Source organism: Sinocyclocheilus grahami, unplaced genomic scaffold (assembly GCF_001515645.1).
Source record: "Sinocyclocheilus grahami isolate Dianchi unplaced genomic scaffold, SAMN03320097.WGS_v1.1 scaffold727.1, whole genome shotgun sequence".
Lineage (NCBI taxonomy): Eukaryota > Metazoa > Chordata > Actinopteri > Cypriniformes > Cyprinidae > Sinocyclocheilus > Sinocyclocheilus grahami.
This window is the reverse complement of record NW_015505906.1, coordinates 360,995-384,784: the sequence shown is the minus strand read 5'-3', so window position 1 is coordinate 384,784 and position 23,790 is coordinate 360,995. Positions and strand designations below refer to the sequence as shown.

Genomic DNA, 23,790 nt, shown 5'->3' with positions numbered 1-23,790 from the left:
CGTGTTTTAACTGTTACAGTTGTAGATATTTGGTATCGTAGTGTTTCCTGTAGAGCTGGTTTCATTCTGCATTCTGTGTCTATGACGCGTAACATATATTATGCAGAAAAAGGCTGGTGGCACGCGGATTGCTATAAATTCATATTGTGTATCATTTGGTAGAAAAATGAGGCAAATTGCAACGTCATAGCTCAACTGTAAATACAATAATTTGGTTAATGACGGTGACGGGCAACATACTAGCGGCGTGCTAGCGTCAAATCAAAAATAGTGTTTGTGCGACACCTACTGTTAACTGTAAAGCGACCCGGCTTCAAACATTTCTGCTCGATTGCCGTTTCTACAAATTCAGTCACCAATTAAAGTAGACTTCAACTTCGCCCAGTGCTATACTTATAGCTCACATTGTAGAGCAGGGGTGGCGAACTCCGGTCCTGGAGAGCCGCAGTCCTGCAGAGTTCAGCTCCAACCCTAATTAAAACTCACCTGCCTGTAGCTTTCTAGTAACCCTTCAGACCTTGATTAGCTTGTTCAGGTGTGTTTGATTAGGGTTGAAGCAAAACTCTGCAGGGCTGAGGCTCTCCAGGACCGACGTTCGCCACCCCTGTTGTAGAGCATGGTGCTGCAATGCCAAGATCATGTTCATACAGGACAGGGGTCACCAAACTTGATCCTGGAGGGCCGGTGTCCTGCAGAGTTTAGCTCCAACTTGCCTCAACACACCTGCCTGCAAGTATACCTAGTAAGACCTTGATTAACTGGTTCAGGTGTGTTTAATTAGGGTTGGAGCTAAACTCTGCAGGACACTGACCCTCCAGGACCGAGTCTGGTGACCCCTGATACAGGAGAAGCACAAACTGATAAAATATAGGCTATACCAGGGGTGGCGAACGTCGGTCCTGGAGAGCCTCAGCCCTGTAGAGTTTTGCTTCAACCCTAATCAAACACACCTGAACAAGCTAATCAAGGTCTGAAGGGTTACTAGAAAGCTACAGTCAGGTGAGTTTTAATTAGGGTTGGAGCTGAACTCTGCAGGGCTGCGGCTCTCCAGGACCGGAGTTCGCCACCCCTGGGCTATACCATGAAAGCACTGTAAAATGATTTGGATTAAAAAAAAAACGTATCAAACAAACCTATATTTAAAGAGCAGAGCAGAGACAAAACTTTTTTGGTACAACACGATAGCCTAGATATACAAAATTCAGGCACTAACATATTTTTAAACTACTTTTAAGTACTAGTAGCCTGTGTACCCTTAATGTACTGATATGTGCTATTTAGGGAGTATTTGTATTCATCTTTTTTAGTAAGTTATTTTTACCTTTTTGTCTTTTTGTACCTTAGGTTACCTCCCAGTAACAGCTCTAAAATATGTTATCAGCTGAAGATCTCTTTAAAATGATAACTAGGGATAAAAAGGCTAAAAAAAAAAGCTAATTCACTGGTGATGTAGCAAGAGCTCATTTTATTGCATATGCACATTATCTTACATTCATAACATTTCTCAATACAATTTCCTTTGACCAGTATTAGTAATGACATAAAAACATAAAACTGATATTCAATATTTTTAGAGTCGAAATTGGGTTTGTTCATATGACACCCTATATACTACAATGTGCATTCATTTATAGGCTAAATATGAAGCTTTCTATATGTGACAATTTCCAGACTAATCAAATGGCAACTAACAACAAGGTTTTAAGATTTTCTGGCAATTGAGGACAGAATATGTTTTGTTCAAGACCTCTTTTATGCCAAAAAAATAAGATTTAAAATAATCTAATATAGCACTTCTGGAAAGAGGTTGCTGTAATCCACATTTATAAGCATTACTGCTATGTTGTGGTTAATTTGTATATAGTATCACATTTTTACTTTCCATAATGATGAGCAAAATAACTGCTGAACAGTAAACAATTTTCTGCTTTTCATTTGTGGTTTATAAACAAGAAATGGGAGGAGATTGTCCTCACTAAACATATTTACCGAAAACTGTTCAATATTGCTTATCATGTCATCGCGATTACTTTATTTAATATTAGGATTGGAGCTGTCCAAGGTTCTGAAGGAACATATATTACATGATTTTCAGTGCTAGTAAATAAAAAACAAAACAACATTTAACATGTTCTTGGTGAATATATCTGTAATAATAAGATAAAATATCTTAACATAAAAACTATTGGATCTGCTGATTAACTAGAACTATGCAAACTCTCCAAACAAAGCCCTGACTGACTGTTTGAGGTTCACACTCAAATGGCAAAATCAGTTAACTGTATATTGTGGGAACAAGTTAAAATCCTCCAGTGGTCGCAACACTAAATGCATGCAGTGAGATTATTTTTTTAAAATTTCACAAACAATACTTGATTAACAGAAAGTTCTTGATCAGTCAAGTTGTAAAACAGAAAATAGACTCATGCATACCTCTCAACCAGTCATGCCATAGCTCACCAGATGTTTGCAAGGAAAAGTTCACCCACATTTCCACATTATTTTTTGTGGAACGAAATACAGGATTTTTTGAGAAATGCTCATGCTGCTATTTCAATACAGTGAAAGTGGATAGGGACCAGAGGCTGTCAGACTGCAAAAAGGGCACAAAAGTACCATGAAAGCATTATAAAAAGAGTGTTTGATTTATGTATTATATTTCATGTCTTCTGAAGTCATACAATAGCTTTGAACAAAAGCTTTGAATTGAAAGTCTGTGTGTTTTGTATAGTGTACAACAAAAGAAGACCATTCAGGATTCGTAAAACATTTGGATAAGTTGATTATTTTTATTTTTGTGTAATTATTCCTTTTAAATGATTTAAAAGAAAATATGTTCAAATAAATAAATTAAAAGCAGCTAAAATCTCCAGCTTTATCTGCATGGAGAAACATCCTGAACTTTAATGTACATTTTACATGTCAATTAGTTAATATTTCAATATATAGTTTATTTGTATAGAGCTTTTATTATACATACTGTTCTAAAAGAAGCTTTACAGACATTAGAAAAGAAAACAAAAGGAAATGAAATGAAAAATAGTGCCGTAACCCCCTAGTGAGTAAGCTAAGGTGACAGGGTTGAGAAAAAAATTCTCTGAGATATTTAGGTTGATGTTAGGTCGGGCCCCCTACATGCACTACTGAGCTCTCACTGTGAACATTTTTTAATTTGTTGTCAAAACAATTGTCAGTGGATATAAAACATGTGTACTGGCATATTGTATGATGATTCTCACTCTTCAGAGAAAATTACTCTTGTTGTGTTTTCTTTAAAAAAATCTTAACATAAGCTATGAAGGATGTTTACAGCAATCCTGCATCCGGAGAACCTGTGGCATCAAGAAAACCGCTCTGTTACCTATGTGTTTTATTGTCATTTTTTTTTATTAAAGAATGCATTAACATGTTAACACAAAATCTTAAGTTATTTTACGGCACTGACACTGAAATGAATTAAATAGAACATTCAAGACCAGCATATAGTGGGAAAATGTACTTCTTGACAAGTTATTCTAAGGAAGATAAAAAATTGCAGCTTAATTGAATTAATATTAATGTTGGCTAAACCCCAACCAGGCAGTACATTGACAAGATTCTATGAATAAAATAAAATAAAAATGATTGTGATCTTTACCAAGTATTTCATTTGAATTATTTATGTGCTTTATCATATGCTTTTTTATTTGTATTCACTCTGCATTTTTTATCTTGAGTATTTTATTTGATTTTTTCTTGTTTATTTTCTATTGTTCGTTGTTTATAATGTTATATAATCTTGTTGTGTAATAATAATAATACACAACAAGAAAACTGCAGCAGTTTAGCATAAATGCAGGATAAAGCACGAATTCGGACTCTTATTTTGAAATATCGGTCGTGTAGCGCCATCTATAATTTTACTACACGGTCTCTGGCTTCTCATCGCTCTGTGCTGGTCTCTTATCGTGTTAGCTGTGACTTTATCACCGAATAAATGGCGAATTTAGCAATTGCTGCGGCAGCTGCAGCTGCTAGAGATCCTGCTGTGGACCGCTCGTTACGTTCGGTGTTCGGTATGTATGAAGAGACTGGGTTAGTCTGTTTCTTGCATCTACTAATTCATTAGTTTCATTAGCTGCTAAGCTAAACCTCACTCACCTACGGTTAGTGACAACTAAAACTCTGAAATACGATTAAGTAACCCCTTATTTCAAAGTCTACATTTAGGTATAGGTACTTGTATAGTATTATTATAGGTATTATTATTTGCAAATCGTGCTTACATGTAAACGTAATAACGTATACACAATCATTAGGTCTAGAACTAACGTTACTGCATATATGGATGGACTGATGCAGTGGTGTTTGTTAACGTTAAGTAACGTTAGACAGATGCTGCAACAGTAGATCAGTTTGCAACATGTTTCCTTGTTTCCCTTATTGTTTGTATTTTGGTTACAGTGGGAAACATCCCATATGAGGCCACAGAGGAGCAGCTGAAAGACATCTTCTCAGAGGTTGGACTTGTCGTTAGTTTTAGGTATGTACAACAATGCCTGAAACAACATGCTGTGGTCACTTAGAGGAAACCTGGTGTTGATCAGGAAAAAAAAACTTCTTGCAGGTTGGTGTATGACAGAGAAACAGGAAAGCCAAAGGGATATGGCTTTTGTGAGTACCAGGATCAGGAGACTGCGCTCAGTGCCATGCGCAACCTGAATGGCCGAGAGTTCAGCGGCAGAGCCCTCCGGGTCGACAACGCTGCTAGTGAGAAGAATAAAGAGGAGCTAAAAAGTAAGTTTGAGTTTTGAAGTGTAATATTCTATCCAAAGGGAGAAATCTTGTTTGACCTGCATGCTTTTTTCCACAGGTCTGGGCACTGGCGCTCCCATTATTGAGTCCCCTTATGGAGACGGCTGCACACCCGAAGAAGCTCCAGAGTCCATCAGCAGGGCAGTAGCCAGCCTGCCTCCTGAACAGATGTTTGAGCTAATGAAACAGATGAAAGTGAGTATAGGAAAGTGGCCTGTTACATTTAAGACTGACATTTCAGATCAAGGGGGTCCAGAATACCTGAAGAAACAAGTTACTTAAAGGATTATTTCACCCAAAAATAAAATTCTGTCATCATTTGCTCACCCTCATGTTGTTCCAGATTCATAAGACTTTTTGCTCATCTCTGAATTGCAAATATTTGTAATGAAACCGGAGAGATTTCTGTTCCTCCATTGAAAGTTTGTTGAAGACATTGAAGAATAAATCTGTAAGTCTGTGTTGATTAATAGATATATGTGAATAAAACTTTAAATTATGTATTTTCATCACGAAAAGCGATCATTTCTCTTCAGAAAACTTGGATTAAACACCTCGATACATATGGATGGATTTTATGGTGTCTTCATGAACGTTTGAAGTGTGAAAGTTATGGACTTTTAATGGAGGGAGAGAAATCCCTTAGGTTTCATAAAAAATTATTTGTTTAAAATATATCTTGATTTGTGTTTAGAAGAGAAGTTAAAGTATTACAGATTTGGGATGACTAAATGATGCCATTTTCTATTTTGGGGTGAATTATACCTGTTAATTGATTGTAATTCTATTGATCCAAGAAATTGGATTTGAAATTAATATTTGTTATTTGAAGCCTTGTGAATCTGAAAAATGTGATTATTTGATGTATCATCCTGTTCTTGCTTGTACAGCTGTGTGTGCAGAATAGTCCCCAGGAGGCCAGGAACATGCTCCTGCAGAACCCTCAGCTCGCTTATGCCCTGCTGCAGGCTCAGGTGGTCATGAGGATTGTGGACCCTGAAATCGCTCTGGTAAGATCATGAAATGCCTGTAAAAGAATGCACTACTTAGAAAAATTGAAAGTGTCTTTGTACATGGATGGTAGAGACTGAGAATATCTTATTCATCTCCTTCAATAAGTATTGTTGTAAATATCAAGGATTGTGACAATGTTTTAAACCAGTTGTTTAATATGTGACATTTTAAACCATGTAAAGGTAATCAAATGAAAAATCGTCCCTCATTCTCACAGAAAATGCTCCACCGTCCAGCTGTGGTTCAGCCCATAAACCCAAGTCCTCAGCCTGGAGCGGTACCTGTACCTAACCAGCCCCTCCCTCAGCCCAATGTACCTGTCTCTCAGCCTCAACCAATGGTCAGTATTACTCCATTCATATCTTTCTGAAAACTTGTATCACGAGATGCATTAAATAGTAGTACTGTTTTGGTTTAATACAGGACTGTTCAAAAGCTTATGCTTTTAATGTTTTTGAAAAAAAAACTCTTATGCTCACCAAGGCTGCATTTATTTGATTAAAAATACAGTAAAACAGATTATTGTGAAATATTATTACAATATAAAAGACCTTTTGTTCTGTTTTAATATATTTAAAATGTAATTTATTAATGTGAATTTTCAGCAGCCATTACTCCCGTCTTTAGTGTCACCTTCAAAAATCATTCTAGTATTCTGATTTGGTGCTCAAGAAACATTTATCAATTTTTGCAAAATTATCATAAGTTTTGCTGCTTAAATTTTTTAAAATATATTTTCTGTCATTTTTGATCAATTTAATACAAATTTGACAAAATAATGCAAATCCTTGCTAAATAAAAGTGTTAATTTCTTAACAAAATCTTGCTGACCTCAAGCTTTTGAATGGTAGTGTATTTGGTATTTTTGTTCTTTTACATTGACAAGTTTTCATGAAGTTTACTTAATATCCCGGCATGTGTGGGTATATACTGTGTATATATCATAACAGTTTAAGTAAAACCCAATAAATGCACTTTGCATGTAAAATGTAGTTTGTGTTTTCATTATGACCCAATAGTTATCAGCTTTGGGAAAATCATTCTTTGCCTCATCATTGTCAGAGGTGCACTGTAGTTTTTCCGTGAACAAAAAAAAACCGTACGGTCTCAGTTGGGTTCATGGACAGACGAGCCGTTCTCCTCGATCACGGCGCTAATGAGTAATCTTCTGTTGATCCTGTGACTCACAGCCAGGTATGCATGTGAACGGAGCCCCTCAGATGATGCAGCCTCCACAGATGGGGGGTGGGGTACCCGGACCAATGCCAGGACAGGGACCCATGGGACCAGCTGGTAAGCTCAGTTGTCCTTGGATTACTTTGGTGCTTGTGTATCTGTGTGGATAGCCATAGTGGTTTACCTCCGGTCTCTCCCTCTTCAGGAGGGATGCAGCCTGCGATAGGGATCCCTCCAGGAGGCCCTGTACCCATGGATAGAGGACCAGGTATTAATTTTTAGGCATTCATAATTCTTTATTTAGAATTCTTTATTCAGAATTTAGAAGTATTACCATTGTTGTTTTATATCATGTAGAATATTACAAGTCATTGTGAGAAAATTATAGGGCTGCCCCCTAATAGTCGACTAACCTTTAGTCAATGAGAAGAGGCTTGGTCGACCAAAATTGTATTAGTCGCAGAAAAAAAACTTGCTCTTAAAATACCACGTCATTTTGGTCATACAGATAAGAGTATTACATTTTTCGAATCTGTAAAGCGTCTTTATTTATGTGCGTGCACTCCGTATAACAACAAAACACTGCGCTTTTGTAATATAATGAAAGCAAACAGGATGCGCTTTCTGCCGTCTCAGCCTCTGTGAACTTGAACGTGAAACTCCGTGTATACTTGCCTTACAGACATGAAAAATATATCTATAGCGAGTGAAATGTCTACTTTCAAATGAAACAATTCAAATCTGAAAAAACTAATATTCTCAGATTATGTAATCCGTATGAAACTTGCATGCAGGCGCATCTACTACTACAGAGATGACGAGTCAGTGTCACCAAATTCATCTCTTAAGCCGAAAACACTAGTTTATTAATAGATTATTAAAATGTTAATGCAGTTTAATCTAACTGTTTTTCCCTGACACATTCATCATCATTACTTCTGCTGGTGTGCTGTAGCAAACTTTGTGTGTGCTTGAGTGCTTATTAGGCTATGTAGGCAATTAAAGGCTCATTAGCATGATTTAAATGGTTTATTAATAAACGTGCGATTAGTCGACTAATGCTTAAAACGAATGACTACTAGTTGACCAGAAAAATCTTTAGTCGAGGGCAGCCCTAGAAAATTATCACTGTATGATTTCTTTCTACTTCCTTAACACCACTACCAAACCTGTCCACAAGTGAGCAGTATTGGCCAACAAGTCTGCTGCACTAACATTGGCTTTTATGTAGTGATTTCATTTTCATTCACACCTTTTCAAGCTGTAGTAGTATGTAATTTCTACATCACTAGTGTCACCTAGTTGAATTTCATAAACCATTTTCTCAAACATTTGGTTGAGTCAGTGTTGTTGTGTCGGGATACTCAACCATACATTTTTTGATGGCACTATAGTGCATAATCAGAAAAAATTACTTGCATCACCTTTATAATAACTTTTTTTTTTGTTTAATAAAAATAAGCATTAAATAGAGTAAGCGCTAGAATGATTTTACCAGTGTTTATATAAATATATAATTTTTGTACTTATTTTTGTGCGCGCTACTGATAAAAGTTTATTGGTCAGTAACATTTTTTTAAATATTTAATTAGCAAGGATGCATTAAATGAATCAAAAGTGACAGTAAAATTTCAGGCACATTTCCACAAAACTATTAAGCAGCACCGTTTTCTACTGCGGTGGTAATAAGAACTGTTAATTGAGCAGCAAATCAAATCAAATCCTGTGATGCTGAAATCTGGAATAATGGCTGCTGAAAGTTCACAGGAATAATTGACATTTGTTATAATTTTTTATTGTAATATTTCACAATATTACTGTTTTTACTGTAGTTTTGATCAAATAGATTTGAGCTTTGGTGAGCATAAGAGACTTCTTTCAAAACATAAATAAAAATCTTGGCGACCCCATGTATATACTTTTGCTTTTATATGTAGTTTTATATAGTGGTACAATTATATAATGATATACATTATATAGGACACTTTGATTCCTAGATATTTGTATCTGCATTAGCCAATTAAAAACCCACATCGACCACTACTCTAGCCCATGTCCATTAACATCAGTACAATCATCCCTGGGTAATATCAGTAAGTGCGCTGTCTCAGTTCTCTCTCCTGTTCTTTTCACTTAATGCTGACCCAGGAAACCTTCAGGACTCTCCTGTGGGAGCAGCTGGGCTGGCTGCTATCGAGCGGCCTCAAGGTATCATGGGTATATCTCTGGTCTGTTCAGAACAGGCCTGTCAAGAGTCTCAACTGCTCATTGTCTTACCCCTACATGCACCTTTTTAGTCTTCTACTTATCTCTGCATAGATACATTAGGCAACAATGAAGTCTTGTTGCCTAATGGAATGTGCCACTGTAGCAGAATAGAGCTGAGTATTGATGAGTTTCACTTTGTAAAGATGTTGAAATCCTCTTTGTTAGTATTGTCACTTTGACAGGTGAAACGATATTCTTTTGTTCATGAAGTGGAAACTTTTTGTTTCCTTCAGTCTAATTTTCTTGACACTTCAGGAATGGCCTTGGTATAACCAACGGTGTCATACCTGTGAAATGGGCTTGACAGTACAACCTTATTATTCATGTTCATTGGTAGCACAAAAGGACATGCCCAAGTTTTGAAATGTTTGTGTAATGCACTTTGACACTAGTTTCTTTCATTATTGTGATTCTATAGCTAGTTCTTTTTTAAATTTTATTATTATTATTTTTATTCTTGTCAAAGTGGCAAAGCATGCACATTTTTTAAAATCAGTTTTCATGTAAATGTTCTTTCTTTTCACAGTGCCGATAGTAGACCCACGTGCCTCAATGCGAGGGGCCCCTCAAGGCCCTCCAGGGATCCCACCCAGAGGCCTTCTTGGCGATGGTCCGAACGACCCGCGAGGTGGATCATTGGTCAATGTCACTGGAGAAATGGTGGAGCCAGGGTAATGCTTATTAAAAAGTTTGTTGCAATGAAATTTAGGTGATCACAGCTGATCTTAAAATATTCCCATTAGTCTCATGAGTATTTTAGGAAGCTTATATTGACACATCTTTTCCTTTATGCAGTTGTGCTTTACTTTGTAAAGCCTGACATGAAATGAAATAAAATAATAAAATAAAATAAATGTTTAAAGTCAAACGGTGTAGAACCATTATATAAAATATTTAAAGGGATAGTTCACCCAAAAATGAAAATTACCCCACAATTTACTCCCTCTCAAGCCATCCTAGGTGTATATGACTTTCTTCTTTCAGACGAATACAGTCAGAGTTATATTCAAAAATGCCCTGGCTCTTCCGAGCTTTATAATGGCAGTGAATGGCTGTTGAGATTCAATAGTGTAATAGAAGTCCAATAAAGTGCATCCATCCATCATAAAAAGTGCTCCACACTGCTCCAGGGAGTTAATAAAGGCCTTATGAAGCTAATCGATGTGTTTGTGTAAGAAAAATATCCATATTTAAAACTTTATAAACATTAATCTCTAGCTTCTGCTAACTGTCATATGCACGTTTACTAGAGAGTGGCGATCCGGCGGATGATGTAGAATTTAGGCGTAGCATAAGCTCTGGTGACAATATGCTAGTATCGCGAGAACCAAGATTTGTTTACAGCAAAGGAAAACCAGTCTCCTCTTGGCTCATTTTGAAGTCTTTACAAATCCTTGTTTTGTACTTCTAATTCATGATCAGTGTTTTATTTTGCTCTCTCCTTTGTGCTTCCATGTTCGTCACTTCTTACCAGAGCTTACACTACGCCTACGTCATCCGCTGGAACGCCACTCTCTAGTGAACGCACGTACGACAGTTAGCGGAAGCTAGAGATTACGGTTTATAAAGTTGTAAATATGGATATTTTTCTTACACAAACACATTGCTCTGCTTCAGAAGGCCTTTATTAACCCCTCGGAGCCTTGTGGAGTGCGTTTTATGATGGATGGATGCACTTTATTGGACTTCCATTGAACTATTGAATCTCAATCATTCACTGCCATTATAAAGCTTGGAAGAGCCAAGACATTTTTTAATATAACTCGGATTTACATTTGTCTAAAAGAAGAAAGTCATATACACCTAGGATGGCTTGAGAGGGACTTTTGATTTTTGGGTCAACTATCCCTTTAAATTGTTTAGTTAAAAATGTTTTTTAAATGACTTTTTTTTTTTTCTTTTTGTTTTTTAAGTAGTCTCTTGTTACCAAGGTTGCATCAAAGAAAGTAAAACTGTAATATTGTAAAATATTACAACTTAAAATAATTGTTCTATTATAAATTATATATATTTCTGTTATAAAAAAAAAATATTTTAATATATTTTGAAAATGTATTCATGTAATGGCAAAGCTGAATTCTCAGCAGCCATTACTTCAGTGTTACATGATCCTTCAGAAATCATTCTAAAATGCTGATTTGGTGCTCAAGAACCATTTATTATGAAATGTTGAAAACCGTTGTGCTGCTTAAATATTTTTGTGGAAATTGTGATACATTTTATTTTTAGTTAATTTAATTTTTATTTGAAATGGAAATCTATTGTAACATTGTTTTACTGTCACTTTTGATCAATTTAATGCATCCCTGCTGAATAAAAGTGTTAATTTTTTGCTGTCATACCTGTGAAATGGGCTTGACAGTACAACCTTATTATTCATGTTCATTGGTAGCACAAAAGGACATGCCCAAGTTTTGAAATGTTTGTGTAATGCACTTTGACACTAGTTTCTTTCATTATTGTGATTCTATAGCTAGTTCTTTTTAAAATTTTATTATTATTATTTTTATTCTTCAAAGCATGCACATTTTTTAAAATCAGTTTTCATGTAAATGTTCTTTCTTTTCACAGTGCCGATAGTAGACCCACGTGCCTCAATGCGAGGGGCCCCTCAAGGCCCTCCAGGGATCCCACCCAGAGGCCTTCTTGGCGATGGTCCGAACGACCCGCGAGGTGGATCATTGGTCAATGTCACTGGAGAAATGGTGGAGCCAGGGTAATGCTTATTAAAAAGTTTGTTGCAATGAAATTTAGGTGATCACAGCTGATCTTAAAATATTCCCATTAGTCTCATGAGTATTTTAGGAAGCTTATATTGACACATCTTTTCCTTTATGCAGTTGTGCTTTACTTTGTAAAGCCTGACATGAAATGAAATAAAATAATAAAATAAAATAAATGTTTAAAGTCAAACGGTGTAGAACCATTATATAAAATATTTAAAGGGATAGTTCACCCAAAAATGAAAATTACCCCACAATTTACTCCCTCTCAAGCCATCCTAGGTGTATATGACTTTCTTCTTTCAGACGAATACAGTCAGAGTTATATTCAAAAATGCCCTGGCTCTTCCGAGCTTTATAATGGCAGTGAATGGCTGTTGAGATTCAATAGTGTAATAGAAGTCCAATAAAGTGCATCCATCCATCATAAAAAGTGCTCCACACTGCTCCAGGGAGTTAATAAAGGCCTTATGAAGCTAATCGATGTGTTTGTGTAAGAAAAATATCCATATTTAAAACTTTATAAACATTAATCTCTAGCTTCTGCTAACTGTCATATGCACGTTTACTAGAGAGTGGCGATCCGGCGGATGATGTAGAATTTAGGCGTAGCATAAGCTCTGGTGACAATATGCTAGTATCGCGAGAACCAAGATTTGTTTACAGCAAAGGAAAACCAGTCTCCTCTTGGCTCATTTTGAAGTCTTTACAAATCCTTGTTTTGTACTTCTAATTCATGATCAGTGTTTTATTTTGCTCTCTCCTTTGTGCTTCCATGTTCGTCACTTCTTACCAGAGCTTACACTACGCCTACGTCATCCGCTGGAACGCCACTCTCTAGTGAACGCACGTACGACAGTTAGCGGAAGCTAGAGATTACGGTTTATAAAGTTGTAAATATGGATATTTTTCTTACACAAACACATTGCTCTGCTTCAGAAGGCCTTTATTAACCCCTCGGAGCCTTGTGGAGTGCGTTTTATGATGGATGGATGCACTTTATTGGACTTCCATTGAACTATTGAATCTCAATCATTCACTGTCATTATAAAGCTTGGAAGAGCCAAGACATTTTTTAATATAACTCGGATTTACATTTGTCTAAAAGAAGAAAGTCATATACACCTAGGATGGCTTGAGAGGGACTTTTGATTTTTGGGTCAACTATCCCTTTAAATTGTTTAGTTAAAAATGTTTTTTAAATGACTTTTTTTTTTTTCTTTTTGTTTTTTAAGTAGTCTCTTGTTACCAAGGTTGCATCAAAGAAAGTAAAACTGTAATATTGTAAAATATTACAACTTAAAATAATTGTTCTATTATAAATTATATATATTTCTGTTATAAAAAATATATATTTTAATATATTTTGAAAATGTATTCATGTAATGGCAAAGCTGAATTCTCAGCAGCCATTACTTCAGTGTTACATGATCCTTCAGAAATCATTCTAAAATGCTGATTTGGTGCTCAAGAACCATTTATTATGAAATGTTGAAAACCGTTGTGCTGCTTAAATATTTTTGTGGAAATTGTGATACATTTTATTTTTAGTTAATTTAATTTTTATTTGAAATGGAAATCTATTGTAACATTGTTTTACTGTCACTTTTGATCAATTTAATGCATCCCTGCTGAATAAAAGTGTTAATTTTTTGCCAAAAGGGGGAAAAAGTCTTACTGAGCCCAAAATTTTGAATGGTATTGTACATCAGGCTTTCATGGCAATTTATTGATCACTAAAGATTTTTTTTACTGCTTTTACAATCATATTGATTTGTTTCTTTTTTTTAGTTTGTAACAAAAGCTATGTATTTTGTTTTTTGTTCACTTAAAGGCATGGTTACATTGGAGGCCCTCCACAACATCAGGGGCCGCCCATGCATATGGCTCCCCCAGACATGCGTGGCCCTCATGACATGAGAGGAGGACCCATGATGGGAGAACCTAGAGGTCCTATGATGGAGCAGCGGGGTCCACCCATGGAGGCAAGAGGTACTTAAAGATGTGGTTTCACGTTATTTGTTGACTTGGCTTGGATAACTGTATGGACCCTTTTCTCAGACTGTGAGGATGCATTTCAGTGGTCATCAGCATTGTAAATCCTGCAAAAGTTTTTCTCTTTTCTTTTTTTTCTTTTTGTTATATTTCCTTTGCATCAAACTACAAAAAACTAATGCGGCTGTGAGGGTGTTTCTAATACAGTGGCTATGGGAGTGACAATACATTTGACATGGTTCTCTCTTTTGACTGCTGTTATCAATCGCTCTCCATTTTTTTTCCCACTTTTTGAAAGTCGTGAAAACTATCATGGAGTTTTTCTTTTGCTATTTGTGCAAATGAGAATGTAAATAGAACATATTTGCTGTAGTCTCCCGAAGTTTACCCAACTATGATGACTTCCACTTCTGAGAAACTCAGAAATGTGAAAAGGGTCTATTACCCATTTTACTTCTTTCTGAAATAACACTCTTTTTGAAGGATACTCTTACTCTTACGATTTTTCTTAATTTCTCAAGGTCGTGATCCAAGGGCTGTTGATGCTCGGGGTCCGATATCTGGCCAGAGGGTTCCTGTAGCTGGTGGAATGCAGGGTCCTCCCCCCCATGGCATGGGACAAAGTGCACCTCCATCAGCAAGACCAGTAAGATTTCCAGACTCCTGTAGAATTGTCTTTTTTCTTTTAACAGAGCTTTTCAAATGTTTTAATGTCTAGGACCCCCAAATTTAATCATGCCATTGTAAAGGGACCCTCTTTCTGAACTATAAAGGCAGCTGTCTAAAAATCCTAAATGTGATATTTAAGGAAAGCAGATTTGGAGATTTTGAATTGGCGTTTTTATTGTTTGTCTTTAGTGCAATAAGTTATTAAAATTATCTGGAAATGTTTACCATGTATTAAGTTATGAGCTTTATTTCCTATTCAATATTAGAATATTAGAGAACATTTTCCATTCAATTCAGATTTATTTGTATGGCAAAACAGTTTTATGTACACTAATGTTCAGGGACGGTAGGATTTATTTATTTACGCTTCTAAAAGAAGCCTCTTAGGCTCACCAAGGCTGCATTTGTAACCTGTGCTGGCAAAATGAGTCGCAATGAGCACATTTTCAAAAGTGAGTATTTTCAAAATCTCCATTTAAAAAAAAAAAAATTTCCAAATGATGTATGATTGTTGGAATCGACCAAATAATGACTGAGCTACATCCGTTTGAAGTCAATAGTCAGCAGTCAATTTTGAGAAAAATGGAGTTGAAGTTTTCTTTTCTGAAGTTTCCAAAGCAAAATCAGCTAGCAACGTTTCATATTTTCCTCCACTTCTTTTCTTAACCCTTCGATTGTGTTCAGGTCATTTTGACCCGGAGAGGATTTTCTTTCTCCTGAAAATGTTAATGTTATTGAATTGGGCTAAAATTGACTGACTTTGCTCACACACGGCATAACTACTTCCTCCAAAAATGTGATACTTTTTTTATTTTATTGCACCTTGTTACACTTGAGGTGTTCTCAGTCAAAAATGACCGGCCTACAAAAAATAGCTTCTAAATCTCTTGTTGTGCTATATTATCACCAAATATAGGATTCAATCTTTTTGTCAACTTGTTTTCTTTCAATTAGGACTGTTTTTTTTAATTTATTTTTGAAACTTGATTGATCGTAGGCCTCATTAATCTGGTATAGTTTTACGACTATACCAAACTTGTGCTGAGGGGACGCACCAGTCATCAAGAAGCGAGCAGAGAAAAAGGTAGACCTCTCAGAAAACATGCAAATAAAGATAATTTTAGATGTTTAATTACTATTTGGGCCGCTAGACGAGGGCTTAATTAACTCATATTTGTGAAAACCTCAAATTCGACAAATTATTTCTCACTTTTTTTCCCCTATAGCTCAAAAATAGCCCATGCACATTCCGACTCATTTTGCAAGTACGGGTCACATTTACTTGATAAATAACAGTATTTGAGTAATATTACAATTTTAAGATAACTGTTTTCTATTTTAATGTATTTTAAATTGTAACTTATTCCTGTGTTGCCAAAGCTGACTTTTCAGATCCTTCAGAAAGCATTCTAATATACTGACTTACTGCTCAAGAAACATTTATTATAATCATTATTGGGGAAAAAAAAGTTGTGCTGCTGAAAATTTCATACATTTCTTTTTCAAAATTCTTTGATTAATATAAGAACAGGATTTATTTATTTTGTAACAATGTCATTGTCTGTTACTTTTAATCAATTTAATGTCTTGTTGAATAAAAGTATACTTTTGAACAGTTTCCATTGCAAATAATGAGAAATAAAGAAATCTTTTCCCCCCCCAAAAAACTATATGCATCTTTCATATCATTCACATTTCGTAATTTTTTTTCTCTCTCAATTTGACCCCTTTGCAGCCCTGTTTGAACAGCCCTGTCAGAGAACACTATTTAGCTTGCAGTATTTAATTTAAATGTCCACATGTTTTAATCCCATTTATGTCTTTTAATAGGGTCCTACATCAGATGTGTCATCACAAGACCATGAGAAAGTGAGTGTCTTTTTCCCTACAGTGACCAGATTTTCCAGAATTCCCAGTTACTTGTTGAAATGTTGATTTAAATGTTGACAGGGTTATCACACTCATTAATTTGAATCGATGTAACCATGCTTATGTTTTGTAGATACTAATCGGTATGCTTTTTCCACATTCCCAGGCTGCCTTGATTATGCAGGTCCTGCAGCTGACCCCAGAACAGATCGCCATGCTGCCACCAGAACAGAGACAGAGTATCCTGATACTGAAGGAGCAGATTCAGAAGACGGCAGGCGCACCCTGAAGACTCATCTTGTGACGCAAGGTCTTTTCTTTCTTTTGCATCCATCCTAAAACAACTTATGATAATTACAGACTCTGCGAAAAAGCGGAACATGGGTTTTCTTATGTAACGGGGATTCATTTGGGTTAGTGCAAGTCTGAAAAATCTGACTCTATAACTTTGTGATTGCAGGAACATACGCATCCGATCAGACAACCATACCTAGCTACACTTGTATTGGTCTGCAGGACATCCACATCTGTAACTTTGTTGTTGTTGTTTTTTTTTTTATAGTGGCATTTTCTTTTGAGATCAGTTATATATGAATAATAGTAGTTCACAATTTACTTCTCATGAAAAAAATAAACAACTGTGTTTTGAAATAAACAACTGGACATTTTTTTCAATGCAGAAAATAATTCCTGCCTTCAAAATTTATTATAAAAACAATTTTAAAAAGACATATATAATGTACATTATTAATTTTATGTTTTGAATTATAAAGTTGGTTTGATTCTTTAAAGGTTACGAAACCAGTGACTAACCATGTGACATTACATCAGATAATATGTGTGGTTTTAAAGAAAAACATCTTTTCCTTTTTCACCTTTTGCAAAGAGGTGAAATTCCAAAATCCTTTTCAGCAACTATTTTTAGAGCACTTATTTACACAAGGAGGCACTTATAAAAACACAATACATTCTGGTGTATGTCTGATTTCCTTGATTCTTGGTGATTCATTTCAAACCAGGAACTTGGAAAGCCAAACTTTGAAGGAAAGAAAAAAATACAATGAGTGGACTTTTGACTCAGACACGGAATTAGTCCCTTCCAGCAATTTGTTCACTTTTCAGGATGAAGGGTGCCATTTTTCTTGTCACAGCAATGCAGAATCATTAGATGTAAAGATTCCAGAAATGGCAAATCATGATACTGCTGAAGAGCACAATCCCTAGTGCACTAATTCTTCAAGAGAATTAGGATTCCTGCAAAAAAATGTCCTCAGAAGTTCTCTTTGTTGAAGTAAAACGTGGTTTTCCGTGGATCCACGTCGGAGTATCTCACACATTTCTTCTCCAAGTCCTTTGCTAAGGCTTGTGGGCCACACAAGAAAGTTCCAACCACAGACCTGTGCATATTTAAAAAAAAAAACAAACGTTTAGTGTTGGGGTATTTTTGTTACGTGTGGGAATCCGTAACATCGTGAAAAGTTTTGAAACTTACGATGGGTTCTCTTGCCGAACTTGTTCAAATTCTCTATCCCAGTTCGGTCGGCCATAATGAGTCTTTTGTTTTAGACCAGTGATGATATCTGTATCTTTATCAAAATGTACCATTGCATGGTTTACCTATAAATGCAAGATTAGATGTTCTGTGATTTATGCACATTACTCCTATTTCAATTTAGGCCAACTTGCTTTTCAGATCACAACAGTTTTATTGCACGTACATGACTCTGGTCCCATCCGGTGAGGTAGAGTTTGTATGTGAGGAAGTCCCTCATTCCTCGTTCCTCCATGTCTTTCTCAAGGACCTGTAGGAGATCTGCAAACCACTCAAAGGCATATGTCTCTCTACACAGCCAGTAGAAGTAAATCTAAACAGAAAAGTCAGAAATGAAGAGGAAACTGAGTTTCATGGAATCCCAGACTTTATCTAGGACATGAAGGACACCTTTGTAATACCACAGTAACAACAAGAGTGATTGCAGCCAACTTCCTTATTTTTGTCTCACATGTTCTTACCCTCTTTGTTCGTAGTTTGGGGTCAGAGTCTTTAAACTTGTACCAAATGGACTTCAGGATAGAGGCAAATGGGGTCACTCCAATCCCAGCACCCACCAACATGCTGACCTCATAATCAAATACATCCTCACTCGCAGTTCCAAACGGGCCATCCACAGCCATCCTGAGACAAAAATAAAAGATTTTCTTGATATATTACTGCTCCTGTGTGTCATTTTCCATATTTAGAAATATCTTTTCCATAAGCTGAAATTGAGACCTGCAGTTTGAAGAATACGTTAATATTGTATGCCCTACATGCTTAAAAATAAAGCTTCTTTACTGGCATCTATGGTTCCATTAAGAACCTTTAAAATTTCCCACTATAAAGAACCTTTTGTGGGATGGAAAGATTCCATGGATGTTAAAGGTCCTTCATGGAACTATAAAAGGCAATAAAGAACCTTTATTTTTAAGAGTGCATTTCACCGAAAGCTTCTTTGGGAAACCCAAATGCTTCTTCTATGGAACTGCTGTGAGAAACTCCTTTTGGAACCTTTATTTTTAGAGAATAAGTAAAATGGCAAAAAGTACATACTTAGGTCCTTGCCCACCCTCTGGTAGGTTTTCGACCATCTTGATGAGCTTTTCAGTCCAATCTCCAACTGAGCGGATGTGCACACTAAAGAAGTCCTCTTCTGGGGCTGATGTCATGGTAAATGGGTGCCACTCCAGCTGAGAGATGGCTGGACAATTGAGAAACACATACTGGCCGACTTCCATCTTGAATCCAGGCTTCACCAGTTGTAGTTCCAACACCTTGGATGGACGGATTACAATCTAAAATGCAAGAATGGAAACGGTTTGTCATTACAGGACAACTGTACTGGGGTTTAGATGAACAATGTAGTCCACGAAGACTCACCTTCCTATAACTGACAGGCTGCATGTAACGAATGAAACGTAGCAGCCGCTCACAAAGATAAATTATCATTGGTCCAATTACCCACATCCAGGTCTGCAACCGAGGATTCAGCAAATTGAAATCAGTAAGCACTCAAATAAATCCGTCATAGCCTGCGTAACTGCAAATGTGACCACTTTTACCTGAGGAAACCCTCCTGCAAACTGTGGAACTGGACATTCAGGAATTTTCCCCCAGTTTTCTGGCTGATCTTTGCAGAAGGAATTATTGTGAGGTGGATTGGTCACTTGCTGACTTCGCACGATGCGTCTGGACAGAAACCAAACAGAATGTTTTAATTACTCTTATTCTCCTACAAATCTTTTTTTTTTTTTATTGGGCTCACCCAGTTAATAGATCTTACCCTGCACCATGGAAAACTAAGCCAGCAAAGAAAATGATGAAGAGGTGATGCGTGTACCAAAAGACCTCAAAATAGCTTCTGCGAATGACTTCCATTGATGAAGTGATTATGAGGATGAGGGCAAGAGTAATGACGACTCCTGTGAGACCCGCAATAGTGGTGAATACGAAAATCGTTGGAGTCTGGAGTAAAGGAAACAAGATTAGAGCAGGCATATATCATACCTCTGAAGCAGTATAGTAATGAGCTCAATTGTAAACTACCATTCACGTTTGTGGATAGAAAGATTTTTAAAAAACATTTTTAAAAGCAGTCTTATGATAGCTAAGGCAGCATTTGTTTGATCGAAAACACTGTAAAAAATAGCAATATTGTGAAATATTACAATAAAAAAAATGCTTTTAGTTTTAATATATTTGAAAATGTAATTTATTGTAAATGTCCCTTGATGCAAAGCTGAATTTTCATCAGTCATTACTGCAGTCTTCAGTGTCACATGATCCTTCAGAAATCATTCTGATATACTGATTATCTTATTATCATAGTTGAAAATGGTTTTAACTGCTTAATAATTTTGTGGAAACATAATACTGTTTACAGGATTCTTTGATGAATAGAAAGTTCAAAAGAACACAATTTATTTGAATTAGAAACCTTTTGTAACATTATACATGATTTTACTGTCTCCCTTGATCAATTTAATGAAACCATGCTGAATAAAAAGTATTAATTAAATGTGAGGAGAAAAAACTCACTGACTCCAAACGTTTGAATGGTAGTATATATAAAATCAAAATGATTGGAAAATGTAAAAATCTTAATAAAAGCCATTCAAAGTTCAGTAACTCACCGTAGAATTGGAGCGAAAGGGATTCAGGTAAGTGGTATTTAATTCACGAGAGTCACCGAGCATGGACAGTTTACTGGCAAGAGGCCCATATCGACCTTGGAAACTGTTTGTGTACCACTCCGCATTAAGCAAATGAGCGACAGTGTGAACCGCTGCATCAAAGAAGGATTTCATATGGTCAAAATCAGACATTGTGTCAATGAAAGAAATGTGAGAACGTAAAATGGCTGTTACAACGGTTATAATTATTGTTTACTTGCTAATATATTCTATAACTCAATCCGGGGACCCTGGATTAACTATAGATTGTTTAGCAAATTATTAGTCAGAAATCTAAAGCAAATTTAAACTCTGATGATTTATATATTTATGCAGACGCCTTTGAGTACCTTCAGGTTGAAGACTCGTTCTCTAACCATGACAGTGTTTAATGGAACTTGAAAATACAGCATTTTGGACGAGCATCTTTGCATGGTTCTCTAAAGTTCTTTTTTTAGCTTTTCTCTTAAAATCATGCTTTCTCTGTCTTCATTGACATGTTGTAACATAAAAACAAACAAACAAACAAAAACCTAACATGTCCTGATAGATGCTAGATTTCAAATCTTTATACAGACCCAAACACATTAAATACAAGAATCAGTTTCTTACATATTCGAAACTTGGAGCCCGGTCTCATGAAAATGCGTATAAATAGTACGCCAAATAAAAACGAAAACTTTTGGTATTGATACGCAAAAATGGACTTTGGCGTATATATGCTACGCACGTGTTTGGCGTAATACGCAGTTTTCACGTGCATATGATACAAAATTTGTTGCCGTGCATATGATACGCAGTTTTCGCGTGCATATGATACAAAATTTGTTGGCGTGCATATGATACGCAGTTTTCACGTGCATATGATACAAAATTTGTTGGCGTGCATATGATACGCAGTTTTCACGTGCATATGATACAAAATGTGTTGGCGTGCATATGATACGCAGTTTTCGCGTGCGTATGATACGCATCTACGACACAACCCTAACTCGCGTAGCATATACACGCCAAAGTCCATTTTTGCGTAATAATACCACGAGTTTTTTTTTTTTTTTTTTTGATTTGGCGTACTATTTATACACACTTTCATGAGATCGGGTTAGAACTTGGTCAATGTTTATCCAGGCCAAGAAGAAGAACATCTGCAACGCTAGAGTTATCAGGCGTGAAATACTTAGCCTAAGGCTCAAACTGTAAATGAGAACGTTTTCTATTGCATAACGGCACGCAGTGTGATTATTTGCCATAGCTATCGCACATGTGACCTTTTCTGTAAAACGTACTGTAGCCTATCACTCAGGTGCAAACTTAACCTACTTTGATATGCACAACAACTTCCTGTTCATTTTTCAAAGAACATGTTTACCTGTCATTAGGGCAATCATGTAAGCAACCAACTTGTGGAAAGTCAGATTTTTGTCCAGCTGTTTCCTCATTGATCTGCCACAGCACTAAAACATGCACAGGAGAGCAAAATACTTAGAAAGGTTCACATATACTCTCTCAGACACAAAGGTGCAAGTGTGCAGCAACTCACTATAAAGGAGCCACGGAGCAGAGACAGCAGGTTTCGGCACACTGGCAACAGAATCAACATGCAGTTGAAGTTGAGTACAGCAGCTGGAGCTCTGGCCCAAGCTAATGCAGACTGAAAGAAACAGCATTACACTCACTTTCACTACGTTTACTCTGCTTATCTCTCTTTTTACTAAATGAAACCTAACTTTGGATGTCATCAAATAAAACATCTCCTTCCTTAGGTGCCTTCTTTTGTCTTAGTCAATGCTTTGCAAAATACCTACATATTTTTTTAATGCAATAACTTACCCCTAAAAGTTCACGAGTGTACTCAAATTGTGGTCCCAGATCATAGAATAAGTAGTAGTAGACAAACAGAAAGATGTTGATGCCCATCCACACCACCTACAAATACAGACACATCAATATCTTAAAAATAATGGACAAATATGACTTATTTTAACTGAAGTTTTATAGCTAATTGTATTAGCCCATCTTTATTTAACGTAAATAGTCAGCAAAATAATCTGGTCTCTTACCAAGATGAAGGCGCTGAGCCCTTGATTGATGATCCAGTTGCTCATCTTCACTCTCTAGCGCTGCATAAATGAATGAACGCTCCTCAGATGAGCGCTATATTAAACACCTGTCCTGTTCGCGACTCCGCCCTCTACTGTCATCATCGACCAGGAAATGTGTTGTGAATATATGATTTTGTTGATGATGCATGTTTGAAGAAATTCCCGGAAGGAAGCAACCAGAACAAGTTTAATGTGGCTGTAAAAAAGCGTGTCTTGGTATGTTTGACAGGAAACTATTACATAAACGATGGGCTTGGACGTTTCGACTGGTATAAAATGTCAACCAATTTTCCCAGTTAAATTAAGATTGAGCCACTTGGCTAATAAGCTGTTTGATATAGGCCTACTTTTAAATGTTATGACAATTAAGCAAACACACACATATATAATATAGAACAGACACACCTTAAGAAAAATGTTTCTTTTTACTACACTGTAAAAAAAAAATTACGGTAAAAAACCGGCAGCTATGGTTGCCAGAATTTTACCGTAAAAAATACAGTAGCAACGTTTTAGGTATTACGGTTTTAACTTAAATTTACAATTAAATACCGTATTTTCATTAACTGATATAATGTTCATATACCAACCTAGTGAAGTACTGAAATCTGTTTTGCACCTTTGTAATACACTGATAACCTCCAAATGCAGGTGGTGATGAGAAAGTCACATGATGAACCAAAGCCCATCACAAGCAGCTTTTAAATAATAACATATATAGAAGGTGCACAGTGTCATTCACACAAACACTAAACACCATCATGGTAACACACATGAAACTGAAATAATGCAATAAACATTCATTTAACAACATTAGGTGTAACACACAACCCTGATATACAAAACTGATAAGATAAAACTAAGAAGAAACATAGGTATTTCAACAAAAAACATCAAATTTGAAATGTAACACAGGGAATTCTGGGAATGTCAATTTACGTTTATTCACTGTAAATTATACGGTCTTTTTC

The 23,790-nt window shown here is 36.1% G+C and overlaps 2 protein-coding genes across 2 annotated transcripts; one reads left to right on the top strand and one right to left on the bottom strand.

The window, feature by feature from the left end:
- Positions 1–3,887: 3,887 nt before the first annotated feature.
- On the top strand, positions 3,888–17,163 carry LOC107560447 (cleavage stimulation factor subunit 2). Its single transcript, XM_016244635.1, has 15 exons — positions 3,888–4,055; positions 4,444–4,522; positions 4,607–4,776; positions 4,853–4,989; positions 5,685–5,804; positions 6,026–6,148; positions 6,999–7,101; positions 7,190–7,252; positions 9,133–9,192; positions 9,779–9,923; positions 13,810–13,967; positions 14,492–14,616; positions 16,470–16,508; positions 16,675–16,818; positions 16,969–17,163. Exons 1-14 carry the CDS (start codon positions 3,977–3,979, stop codon positions 16,795–16,797), a joined length of 1,524 nt encoding a protein of 507 aa, XP_016100121.1. The 5' UTR covers positions 3,888–3,976; the 3' UTR covers positions 16,798–16,818; positions 16,969–17,163.
- A 123-nt stretch (positions 17,164–17,286) lies between these two features.
- On the bottom strand, positions 17,287–22,898 carry LOC107560438 (cytochrome b-245 heavy chain-like). The gene is made up of 13 exons (XM_016244619.1): positions 22,778–22,898; positions 22,548–22,643; positions 22,258–22,368; positions 22,087–22,171; positions 20,679–20,830; positions 19,829–20,010; positions 19,608–19,734; positions 19,426–19,518; positions 19,099–19,340; positions 18,522–18,684; positions 18,227–18,373; positions 18,001–18,125; positions 17,287–17,905 (listed from the first exon to the last, which is right to left on the bottom strand). Exons 1-13 carry the CDS (start codon positions 22,820–22,822, stop codon positions 17,779–17,781), a joined length of 1,695 nt encoding a protein of 564 aa, XP_016100105.1. The 5' UTR covers positions 22,823–22,898; the 3' UTR covers positions 17,287–17,778.
- Between the last annotated feature and the right edge of the window lie 892 nt (positions 22,899–23,790).

Bases quoted from the DNA above. Each gene is read 5' to 3' on its own strand.
- LOC107560447 (XM_016244635.1), top strand. From the start codon at position 3,977: ATGGCGAATTTAGCAATTGCTGCGGCAGCTGCAGCTGCTAGAGATCCT. The intron at 4,990-5,684 runs GTGAGTATAGGA...TTGCTTGTACAG, and splicing joins AGCTAATGAAACAGATGAAA to CTGTGTGTGCAGAATAGTCC. The intron at 9,193-9,778 runs GTATCATGGGTA...TTCTTTTCACAG, and splicing joins TGCTATCGAGCGGCCTCAAG to TGCCGATAGTAGACCCACGT.
- LOC107560438 (XM_016244619.1), bottom strand. From the start codon at position 22,822: ATGAGCAACTGGATCATCAATCAAGGGCTCAGCGCCTTCATCTTG. The intron at 20,011-20,678 runs GTGAGTTACTGA...CCTTTACTCCAG, and splicing joins CCTTTCGCTCCAATTCTACG to ACTCCAACGATTTTCGTATT. The intron at 17,906-18,000 runs GTAAGTTTCAAA...AAATATGCACAG, and splicing joins GTTCGGCAAGAGAACCCATC to GTCTGTGGTTGGAACTTTCT.